At 43.6% G+C, this 12383-nt stretch overlaps 1 protein-coding gene across 2 annotated transcripts in view; it reads right to left on the bottom strand.

Annotated features, from left to right (window-relative positions):
- SLC45A4 (solute carrier family 45 member 4) overlaps positions 1–12383 on the bottom strand; it is a 93592-nt gene that overhangs the window by 15553 nt on the left and 65656 nt on the right. The window contains exon 1 of one of the 2 annotated variants that reach the window (XM_075920045.1): positions 2246–2484. The exons of the other annotated variant lie outside the window; for it this stretch is intronic. Within the exon in view, the coding sequence (XP_075776160.1) occupies positions 2246–2321 (76 nt within the window). The 5' untranslated portion in view covers positions 2322–2484. Of the gene's footprint in view, positions 1–2245; positions 2485–12383 lie in introns of those variants that run through there. 2 annotated transcript variants of the gene reach the window in all.

Genomic DNA, 12383 nt, shown 5'->3' with positions numbered 1-12383 from the left:
TTAAGAACTCTGTACAAAAGTGTTTCCTTAGGCTAAAATTGAATAATGGACAAAAGCAATTATTTCTTAACCCGTAGAGTGATATACAGGTTGCTTCTCTGAAACCAAAAAGGGTTTCTATTTCTGTATGTAATTTTCAAAAAACACAAAAAAACCCACAAAAAAACTGAGTTGTGTGCAGGACTAAGGGGGAGGGAGTGAAATGGATTTACCTGGGGAAAGCTGGTGCAAATGATAAAACATCAGAAAGACAAGCAAATGGAAAAAGGTAAAAATCCCAAACCAAAAATCCTACTCTTCCTTCCTCCTCCACCTCCCACTAATGAGAGTAATGTCCTGCAGTCTAAGATGGCTGGAGTGCTTCAGAGAAGTTGTTACATTCAGTAAGAGTATGTTCAGAAGTGTTTTCCTTCTTTAATACAGCACTCTCTCATATAGCCTTGTGACAATTTACAAAGCAGCAGTACGGGTGAAATTGTCTATTGTCTCAGTAGCAGTGAGCATAAAATGCAAATATTTCAACACTAAAAAAATTTCAAATTCAAAACATATGCAGTGATCACAACGGATGTTTGATCTTTACCACTGAGCTCAACCTGCGCTTCATGCTTTCATCCTGTGGGTATTAGTTATTAAGTGGGAGGTTGACAATTCTTGTTCATAACCACCTATATGGTACCTGAGGAAAAAGTCCTCAGAACAAGCCATTTTTAGTCAAGATTTGATGGTATTTTAAATAGCAATGAATTAGGTTTTCCTCAAGACTGCTGGAAACAGTGTAGTGGTTCAGTAAACAGGATGAAATTCTGTCTATAGCTTAAGTGCTTTGAGCAATGATCTGAAGCCAAGAACCTCTGTTATGGCAATCAGCTTTTGCCAGCTGTAACATGTTCCAAACCACAGCTGCTTGGTCCAATAATGGGCTATTACGATCATCAGACCTCTCTGTTCTGAGTGGTGTCAGGACTTCTGCTACAAGGGGCCTACAGAAGGTTTCTTCTCAGTGGATGGAGCAGGAACAATTTGATAAAGAGTCTTTTCTTGGCCTTTCCTGTTCGAGTGACTGGTAGCGATCAACTAGAAGGATTAGTTCTTGGCTGTAGATACCACTCAAGCGGCTTGTATCAGCTTGCAGTTGTGTTCTACCTCTGTGCTAGGTTTGCCATTGGTGGCCTATGGGACAAAACTCAGACATACCATGAGAACTACAAATGGGGTACCTGAGACACCCAGTATTCACACCATGGCTTAGACTGCCACCTGCTGACTCTTGCTTAGCTTTGACAGGCTGAGGTCTTTGATATTGGCCATGGCAGGAAGGCTTTAACTTGGAGCTATACCTAAAAGGGAGCATAAGATCTTCTGGGACATGTTGTCTACCTCCCAGCTTTGATGGCTAATTAGAAGTTAACAGCTGAGACTACAGCTCTTGCTTAAATCTATGACAACCAGCTGCCTTTGCAGAGCCTATTAGTAGTGGTGGAGCTGTGCACAAAGTCAGCCAGCAGAGGTGCACTCACACAAGAGAAGGTCTTAGGATACAGTCCTGCCTGGGGGCCAGCCTCTCTTCACACATGGTATTCTTTTGGCTTCAACACCTCCCTGCAGTGTGAGAGCAGAATCAAGCCCTGGATGTTTAACACCTGCCAAACCACACTATACAAGACGCTAACACTTCTGCATGCCCAATCTATTGCACAGGCTGGGGCTAGTTTGATACCAAAATCAAATGCTTGGGAGGTTCTTCAGCACAACTGTGTACAAAGCTCAAAGCCAGACAGGTTTTTAATTCACTTCAGGTTGGGATGATTTTTTGCACCAACATACCTACAAGACAAAAGGGAAAGAAACACCCACCACTGTTTTACTCCCTAGAAGTCCCCTTTCATCAGGTTAACCCTGCATCAGTGGTTCATATCATGCAATACAGCTTGTTATAACAAGTACTATCTTAAACGACATCCAGCAATTACAGTTTCATTAACATAACTGGTTTATGCAGAAGTCACCATGACATGAGAACAAGTCAAATGGCACAAACCTTTTGAATAAGGTGTATGATGGGAAGAGTTTAAGTTTTGAGCTTCAAAACTGGGTAACTTGTTTTGGGACGGGACAGGAAACCTTGAGTTGCGCTCAGATAAGTCTATTCAAGCCAAAGAGAAGGTGTTGCATGCTAACAGACAGCATCACCAAACACACACAGCTCAAGACACGCACAACTAGCAAGCCTTCAATTACTTACAATGAAATAGGTTGATACTATTTGAAGAGAAAGAAAAGATGTACCCCAATGTGTGGTCTAGGTAGGTACAACACATAATACAGAGTCTTTTCTTTGTTATTCTATCCTTCAGTTGAGAAGGGAACTTAATATGGCATTAGCTTGCATACCAGTCTTCAATCCAATCTGAACTGATCACCACTCGGGTATAAAATTAAAACTCTTTCAAACCTTTTCTTTCAACTGCAACAGGATTTGCACTTCTCTAAATTCTACAGACCGGGAACTTCATTTGCATGCTTTGAAGCAAGGTTAATGAATTGCAAAGAAAGGTTACTGAACTGTTGCACAAGGTCCTTTTTTAAAGCAATGATTTTATTGCCAGTTTTACTTTTCCATTTAATACTTTGCAAGGTCAGCTTGTTTCTGGACATTATGTAAGTCTTGTAATAGTCAAAAGTCAGGCCAAGTCAAATCGTTGTGGTGAAAGTTTATAGCTTTAGTTGCCAAAAAGTAAAGGCTCCTAAATCCACATAGCGGAGGCACAAAAAAACCTTCATTTGTAAGAGTTTCAGAAGGGGTTGAAAGTGCTCAGTATCTCTGGAGAGCAAGGGGGGATAATAGGGATGTAAGAGGAGTAGTCAATTTAGTTGACTACTTGTCCCCTCCCCCCCCCCCCCCCCCCCGCTGCCTCTATATCAGAGACAGCAGGAGGAGAGGGGGAGGAAGGAGATGGTGTCGAGGGGGGAGGGAAGGCACAGGGGAGGTAAGAGTTGCAGTGGTCAGGGACCTGGCTCACACTGGGTCCTGGACCTACCCTGCTGCAGCTCTGCCTTTTAAATGTAGTAGGCTCTTACTACATTTAAAATGCAGAGCCACAGCAGGGTAGGTCCAAGACCTGGCACAAGCCAGGACTCAACAGTTCCAGCTTGCACCAGGTCCAGTACCTACCCTTGCTGCGACTCAGCAGTTTAAACATAGTAAGGAACCGGGCATGCAGGTAGCCTGGCTCCATTACAATTTGTATAGGTACATGATTGGTCAATAAGGGGCCCCGCTGTGGGTCTGCAGTTTGAAAGTATCAAGTACATGATTAGTCAGTTACTTGCTTCTAACATTAATGGAAGCTGGCTATTTAGACACCTATACCATGGCCCTCGCCCAAAAGGCTGGAGCGTCTCAATATGACTATCAAGTCAGGCTCAAACAGACCAGAGGGGGTAAGAAGAGTTACCATGATATCAGATACTTACAAAAAGGCACATGCATCCCCATCTGCCCATTTTATTACAGCTACACCTCTGCCCTCCCCTTTACAGGCAGGATTTACGTAAGGTGAGGATGAGGTCATGTTAACACATGCAGCCATAAGGGAGAAGGTGAAGGGAGCATCTTTTAAGTGTTTGGCACTGAAATACTTTGCTGTGTTATGCTGGGGAATATTCATTATCACCATCTCATGTAAAGGCAGCCAGCCATTTGCCTTTTACAACTGAATGTCATTCAGGTGAAATGTGTCAGACTATTAGCCCAGTAGACTACAGTTCTCCATGCTCAGAACAGGTACAAAGAGGCAGCCATTTGGACTGAATTTGGAATGAGTCCCACATTGTAAGAGATTAATTCATCTGTTTCCATCCAGTCACTGGTCCTTCTAGCCAAATCTTGCTAAGGTGACAAGTTCTGTCACTTGCTATATTCAGCTGGGAACTTGCCTATAATAGTTCATGACAGCTTATATGGGCCAAAGGAGCTATCAGATGAGAGCTTGAACGGGAGAACCTAGGAGTGAAAAGACCTGCATCCTGTTAGCAAGCCTATGAGCTGTCTGGTGCTGTTCCTTTAGAATAATCTTTTCCCACTATTGTGCTTGCCCTGTTGGGGAATAGGATTCAGTCTTTATGCTTTGTGACCATTGGCAGCCATGCACTGAGCTGGCCACTACTGGAAATTGTTTTTAAATTTGTTGACCTCTTGGGAGGGGGAAAAAAGCAATTCAAGGACTGTTAGTTAGCTGCTAGCAAACAAATACTGAAGAGGAAAAAACACCCTGGATAAACAAGGCCCAGCACTGGCCCCAGGAGCCGACAGGTGGAGAAGGTTAGGAGTCCTACACAAATCAATGAAAACAATTTCATATCTATTAGCAGCTACCCCTGCCACTGAGACCTTTGCAAAATGGCATTTCCCAGCAAGCTATAAACAAACAGGACACTGGCTTCTAATAAATACGTTTTTGTTTTTTCCCCCAGACAAAAAAAATCCCAACAATAGTGGGACCAGCACCGCTCATGGTTCACAGGAAATGCTTACCATGTCACCAGTCTGAGGGCTGTATGAGGTCACGAGTTGCATGGGAGAAAGACTAAGTCACATGCAGCAATTTCTATTCAAAACCTCTTTGATAAAGTTCTATAGGGGAAAAATAGTTCCCTGTAAGTATAAAAACCAAGAGACCTAATATGGGAATAGGAATTTAACTTCTATTTTCACCTGTTAGCACCTAGAGACTCGCTTGTATTCTCAAAATAAACCAGAAATTAGAACCAAAGAGAAACAGACAAGTATGTGTACACTAACCTAAAAAAAGCCATTATGTTTTGCAAATACTATGCTTTCTGTACTGCTGTTCCTTAATCAAAATACACTGAATTTTGCTCAGAGCTGGCAACAGTCCTTTATTTTTAGTTAAGTTTTCCAGACCGGTTACAGACCTTGTATTTGTTTTTGTAACAAACAGTGCTAGGACAAGATCAATAAATACCTGTCAACCTCACCACAGAAATATTTCTAAAAAAAGCGTAAAAGCCCTCAATGTCGGCACAGCTTCTCATTAGAGGAGATTAGAGCAGTGTCAGCTTTGTTAGTTTCTTCCTCTTTCAGCCAGTTTGTATAAAGCACATAAAACACACGAGAATGGTCTGATTCAATAAAGACAAAGGTCCATCTAGCCCAGTGTCCTGTCTTCCAACAGTGCCAGGTGCCCCAGAGAGAATGGAAACATTCAAGTGATCGATCCCCTATTCCCAGCTTCTGGCCAATGCAGGTTAAGGACACCATCCTTGCCCATCCCAATAGCCACTGATGGATTGATCCTCCATGAATTTATCTAGTTTTTTTTTGAATGGGCCTTTGAGAGAATGCAATTTTAAAATTAAAGAAGTTTTATATTCCTTCCCTTAGCATTAAAAATATTTGCCTAATACAATGCTGCCCCTTGTTCTCTCAGAGTGGGAGCATGGAGGTATGCCCATCCTGGTGAATGTTTAGGGATGTGAATGGTTAGCTAGTGAGTCTAGGCTCAGTCAACCTTTGTGGTTATACACAGATCCCTCCCTCTATGGTCCTGCCTCTGTATCTGAGGCAGCAGTGCGGGGGGAGAGGAGGAAGGCAGGGGAGGGCGTACATACGGGGAACTGGTTCTTGGTGGGCACTGGCTCCCTGCCTGTCTTGAACTGCTGCCTCTGATACAAACAGCTCCTGGGCAGCTGCCTCACCCTGCGTGTAAACGTGGAACTGCTGGTATATAGTGCCTCCCTGGGAGTGGGGCTGGAAGAGACTGTCAGCCCCATTCCCTGGAAGTCAACTGCAGAGCCAACAGCAAAACATCCTTGGGAGCAGGGCCAGCAATGCTCGCAGGTCCTGCTCCCAGGGCGGTGGCTTTGAGGGCTCTATAATATAAAGCTTAAAGTTTCATACTGCAGAGTCCACATCATGTGTAACCACTATAATTTTTAGTGGTTACAATTAATCGTATTTTAACATCCCTAGTTCCTTCCTCTACTAGAAACTTCAGAGATTGTCTTCCCCTGGATTCCCATCCTCCCCATAAGTGGTTCTTTCCAGTCCTCTCAATCTCCCATCAATTCTCTCCCCCTTCCAATAGTCCAAATTCATTATGGCATAGTCAGAGGCTAGATTTTAGAATTCCTACCCATCAGGACAAATTAGAGGATTGGGCCAAAAGAAATCTGATTAGGTTCAACAAGGACAAGTGCAGAGTCCTGCACTTGGGACGGAAGAATCCCAAGCATGGTTACAGGGGACCGACTGGCTAAGTAGCAGCAGTTCATCAGAAAAGGACCTGGAGATTACAGTGAATGAGAAGCCAGATTGAGTCCACAGTGTGACCTTGTAGCCAAGAAGGCTAATGGCATATTAGGGTGCATTAGGAGGACCATTGCCAGCAGATCTAGAAAAGTTATTATTCCTCTTTATTCGGCACTAGTGAGGCCACATCTGGAGTACTGCCTCCAGTTCACATTCCTTCTATAGTAGGGGGCCTGGACACACTGGAGATGGCCACCAACATGAGGGGGCTGGAGCACATGACCTATGAGGAGAGGCTGAGGGATTCGAGCTTAGTCTGCAGAAGAGAAAAGTGAAGGGGGGGATTTGACAGCAGCCTTCAACTTCCTGAAGGGAGGTTCCAAAGAGGATGGAGAGAGGCTGTTCTCCGAAGTGACAGATGGCAGAACAAGGAGCAATGGTCTCAAGTTAACGGGGGAGGTCTAGGTTGGGTATTAGGAAAAACTATTTCCCTAGGAGGATGGTGAAGCACTAGAATAGATTACCTAAGAAGGTGGCAGAATCTCCATCCCTAGAGGTTTTTAAGTCTTGGCTTGACAAAGCCCTGTTTAGGATGATTTAGTTTGGGTTGGACATGCTTTGAGCAGGGGGCTGGACTTGATGACCTCCTGAGGTCTCTTCCAGCCCTCAGTATCAGAGCTCACAGAATCCATCTGTCCATTGTGGATCACAGCATCTTAGTCTGATGGTAGAACCCCCCCCCCCCAAAAAAAAAAACCCCCACCACCAACACCAAAAATCCAAACACTCCCCCTTGACGTGGACCCTCCCTTTGAGCGACACGAAGCTAGAAGATTTTTCTAGGGCAAACAGAAGGTGCTCAGATAGAGATGGCATGACATTAGAAATTATTGGCCCTTCAGTTCCCCCCTTTTCTTGTTTTGGTCATTGCTCCCCTCTTTGTCTAAGAATCTGAGAAACCATTTCCATAAGTGTAATTTTTAGCTCAGTCTGTTTTAGTATTGTGGTACAGTGTTCAGAACCCCAACCAGCCTCTGTCAGGACACTGTCTGTTCTCATGTACCACTCAGAGCTACACTGTCTGATTATGTAATGAAGTGTGTGTGGCTCATTCCAGAGAAACATTCCTCTTTTTGGTCCTTTTCTAATGGCCAGTTGGAATGCTAACATACACATGGCAGAAGCTGTGTCTTCATTTGAAATGCACTAGCCACATTAAGTATAATTAAAAAGCACTACAGGCAGTCCCCGGGTTACGTACAAGATAGGGACTGTAGGTTTGTTAAGTTGAATTTATATGCAAGTCGGAACTGGCGTCCAGATTCAGCCGCTGCTGAAACTGACCAGCGGCTGACTACAGGAAGCCCAAGGCAGAGTTGCTCTGCCCCGGCTTCCTGGAATCAGCCACTGATCAGTTTCAACAGCGGCTGAATTTGGACGCCTGGGACAGAGCAGCTGGGGCGCTGCCGGGTAGGTCCCCGCAGTGCCGCACCTCAGCAGTGCTGGGACCAACCCGGAAGCACCCCAGCTGCTCTACCCCAGGTGTCTCCAAGTCAGCCGCTGCTGAAACTGATCAGTGGCTGATTCCAAGAAGCCGGGGCAGAGCAACTCTGCCTTGGGCTTCCTGTAATCAGCCGCTGGTCAGTTTCAGCAGCGGCTGACTTGGGGATGCCTGGGGGAGAGCAGCTGGGGTGCTGCCGGGTTGGTCCAGTAGCGCCGAGGAGCTACTGTAGCGCCGAGGACCAACCCGGCAGCGCTCTGGCTGCTCTACCCCAGGCGAGAAAAGCCTGGTCTGCTGGGGGACCAGGGAGACGCGGAGCTCCCGTCCCGTCCTGCCGCTCCCATCCTCCGGGGCGAGAAAAGCCCCGTTCGTAACTGCGGATCCGACATAAGTCGGATCCGCGTAACTCGGGGACTGCCTGTACAGGTAAAAGCTTTTGTCTGAATACAAGAACGAACGAGGAAGAAAAAACTCCACAGTAACCAGCTGCTTGACAGATGCTGAAAATGTCAAGAGTTCAGGCCCCTTAGAAATTGGATTTGAATGATTAATATATTTAGGTTGGCAACAGTTTCAGAGAACTTTTGAAGGACAGATTATCTGTTTTTATTGTTATCAACAGGTTTTACTGGATTCCATTTGTTGCCTGAGTATGGGATACATATTGAGCTGTACAATAGAAAAGAAAGTCTTCCTTCTGAAATAAGGATTGACAATAAAATAGAGCTCTTAATACAGCCACTTCAGCAGATCAAATCCAGAAACATTATTGCCGTGTAGGTGCCCTCAAGCACTACACCACCACCACCCCTTTCAGAAAGCTACTTTAAAATTATAGCCGTCATAGGCATCAGTCGTGACAACTGCAACAGAACATTCCGATCATCAGCCATGATGAGCTCAATAATGCTTCTGAGAAAACAGAACTGAAAGATGGGTGGTAGCCCTTTTAGGCAGCTTCCTGCTGCTGCTGCCGCTGCCGCCATGTTTTTCCATCTGCTGTGTCTGTTCAACTACTGCAACCTCCTGCTCCCCCTTCCTTCCCTCTTCTAATATTTGGCAATAGCAGGAGTAATCCGTACTTGCTTGACACGAATGCTAGTTTGACAATATAAAAATAAATTGTTTTGTCCTTACATGCTGCATTCTGAAACAGTTACTTATGGACAGGAAAACATAGGCAGCAATTGAAAGGGGGAGCATGCTTGAAACAGATGAGCCAAGAGATGTGGGAAAGACACCGGAGGCAGACTACAATACTGTATGGAACTAGAGGAGAGACCTGAAAGGAGAGTATTGATATTTTGAGTTACCAACTCTAGGATTACTTCAGGTCTCATTTCAGTTAAGGTAAAACACTGGAGGAATCTCTTGTTTTCTTACCCTAAGACTACTGAACTTTAAATGTATGTCTACACAACAAAGTTATTTTGAAATAACAGCTGTTATTTTGAAATAACTTTCCTAGAGTCAACACAAGCCAGCTGCTATTTTGAAATTAATTCAAAATAGTGGAAGGCTTATTTCAAAATTGGTAAGCCTCATTCCACGAGGAATAGCACCAATTTCGAAATTGCTATTTCAAAACAAGTGCTGTGTAGACGCTTATTTCAAAATAGGAGGCCTCCAGCCCTTCCCAGGGTGCCCTGCTGGCCACCAGGTAACTTCTGACCTGCTGCCCCGCCAGAATCAGTTCTGGCTGGCCTTAAATGTGATTCAGCATCCAATTAGCGTGGATGCGCTATTTTGAAATGCATTGTGTGTGTAGATGCGTTATTTCGAAATAACACATATTTCCAAATAACTTTCAAAATTAGATCTTTCGAAATAATGCTATAGTGTAGACAAACCCTTAGGTATAGGTGTTACTTATAACAATAGGTAAATAGGTCAGATTAACTGGTGATTATTTTTAGGTTAATATTCCTGTGGATGATTTCCATTTTCTGATTTCTGTATTTATATAAAAAATATTACCTACCCTAAAATTGCTGTATTAGGAACAATCATTCCTACTGCTGAAGGCAAAGCAGGAGAAAGAGCAAAGATCCTAAACTGCATTGTATTCTACAGGTATCAATTGCTAGCTCATTATAATATCGGAGTCCAATGCTTAACAGTTCCTAGGTTTTCTTAGGGTGGCAACAATTAACCATTTGGTAAGGATATGGGTATAACCAATTTTAAAAAAGTTACTTCATGTCCAATGAAAGGTGCTAGATGAAATGCAATCAGAAAGCAAACCCTGAACATGACCATGCATCAACAAGCAGACTTTTCACCACACTGTACCAGCTAACCCAACCCAAACTATGGGGGCATGGTCAGACCACACTGCAGGATTACTCTGTCCCCATGCCCACTGGTAAAATTGTTTCACTGCAGATCTAAGTATGTTTGCACAACTCATTTCTTCTGGCTCTTCAGGGAAACAGTTTCTTTTTCCCCTATTGCAAAGGCTCTGAAATCTGTAGCTAAGTAATAATCAGACAGTAAGATCAGTTTGTACCCTGATGCTAAGGAGCTGAAACAGACTAGAAATTAAATGCAACCCTCTAGCTTGTTAAAATAGCAGTGATTAGCAAGTTCCTTCTGACTTCAGCAAGAGCAACCTGAGGGACTAAAGAAAATTTAACTCCAGATACAAAAGCTTAAAATAAGTATCCCTGAAAACAGAGACATCCCCCTCATCTGAGAGGTGTATATATGTCAGAGCATACAACAGTTACACCTAACCAATCCCTCAAGTTAAGTTCATGGCTTGGTCTAAGTATCCCTAGAAGGCACAGGAGATGGCCTGTTAACGGCAGCTGAGGAAAGCTACCAAGGCACAGAGACTTAATGGTCACCGCACAGGGAATACGCAGTACACATTGGGTTACAACTGCTCAGCTGTCCACATGTTGATGTGTGTGAGGCAGTCAGTAAGTTACTTTTCTGCAATGTAATCTCTTAAGGGATGTAATTAAAATGCATAAGCTGTGCATGATGCCCCACTTATACTCCACATGCGTTATGTAAGACTGCAGTACACAGACACTCTGTCTCACTGCAAGATTAGACATCAGTTACAATGACATGTGTTGCCTGCAGATATGCAGCATCCCAGTTTACCCAAAGCTCAATAGTATTTTAGAAAGGGGAGTAATGAAATATTAGATTATCCTCAACTGAAACAATTTCACAAGTTAGGTTTTCTTGCATTTGTCTTATTTACTGTAAGAGATTACAATACTGAATACTACAAACTCTTATTTACAAGGTATCATTTTTGCTGCACTGATTAACATATTATTGTCCCCGAATAAAATTTTCTCCAGTTAGTGTGTAATCCTAAAGCCAAGTGATACCTGAAATATACTATCATTTTGCATTAAAGACTTTAAAATGTATACATCTAGAATAAATTTACTTGGAGAGGTCAAATTAGGTTTCCATTTTTGATGGATCAATAATTGCTCATCGGTTGGAAGGTTTAGGAAACTAGAGCAGATCATTCAGGATACTGCTTGCAGCTTTTAGGTTTGCCAAAGCCTTCTTACATTTACAGAATAGGGATGTAAAATCCTGGTTAAATCAGTTAACCAGTTAAACATAGTTAACTGATTAAATGAGGGCTGCTCTGGTCAGGCCAGAGCACTTGCTACCCTGCCTGTGGCAGGTTTTTTTTTTTAGGGGGGGGGCAGAGGGAAGGAAATACCCCAGTCCTCCAGTTAATCATAACTGGTAAGCAGTCAGTCAGCAAAAGGGTGAGGCTTACCAATTAACTATTCACATTTGTTTTATAGTGCATCTTCCTTCCTAAAGGATCCCAAATTTGTCATCTGCACACAATAGAATAACTAACATTAATGCAGCCACTGTTTGCAGTGACTAACAATCCAACACAGTAGGAAGTGGGGAGTAGAATGAAGGATATTTTGGCCAAGGATGGAGCAGCAGAGCAAGCAGACAGAGCAGGTTTACACCAATGCTCCCTCTAATCTTTTCCATCCATGTGCAGAAGAAATTTGTACATACACTGAGGGATGTGTGAATGCATACTACCAGTAGAAAAAACCTTGCTGTGGGTGCTTGGCTCATTAGCAGGGCAGCATGTGAATCTCTTTACAGCCATACAGGCACACAGCTTACAGGGAACACTGGTCTACACTTAAAAAGCTACAGTGGCACGGCTATGCTGGTGCACTTCTGTAGTGGCTCTACTGAAGCTGCTGCCACGCTGATGGTAGGGCTTCTTCCAGGGCATAGTGAGGCAGTAGCTGTGTTGATGGGAGAAACTGTCAACAAGCTTTCCTGTCAGAGCACTGCCTTCAGCGGGGTTAGGTCAATATGATTATACTGCCACTGTTCAAAGTGATGGCAAATTGAAGTGAAAAAAAATCCATACATCCGAGTGATGTATTTATATTCATGTTTCATATCACTGGTCATGCGTGAGTGCAGCCTAAGGCAGGAGCTGAGTAAAGGCATAGGTAGGCATGTTATTTATTCCTCTTATTTGATGTATACTCAAGGAAACTGAGAGGTCAATTTGTTTTCAGCCTCGGGCTGTATGCGTTGGTCAGACCAGGCACCCAGGACATAGAAATACCAGATCATAATCAG

The sequence above is a fragment of the Pelodiscus sinensis genome, chromosome 2 (assembly GCF_049634645.1).
Source record: "Pelodiscus sinensis isolate JC-2024 chromosome 2, ASM4963464v1, whole genome shotgun sequence".
In the NCBI taxonomy this organism is placed as follows: domain Eukaryota; kingdom Metazoa; phylum Chordata; order Testudines; family Trionychidae; genus Pelodiscus; species Pelodiscus sinensis.
Note: the sequence above shows the minus strand (reverse complement) of the source record. Positions and strands in the feature narration are given on the sequence as shown.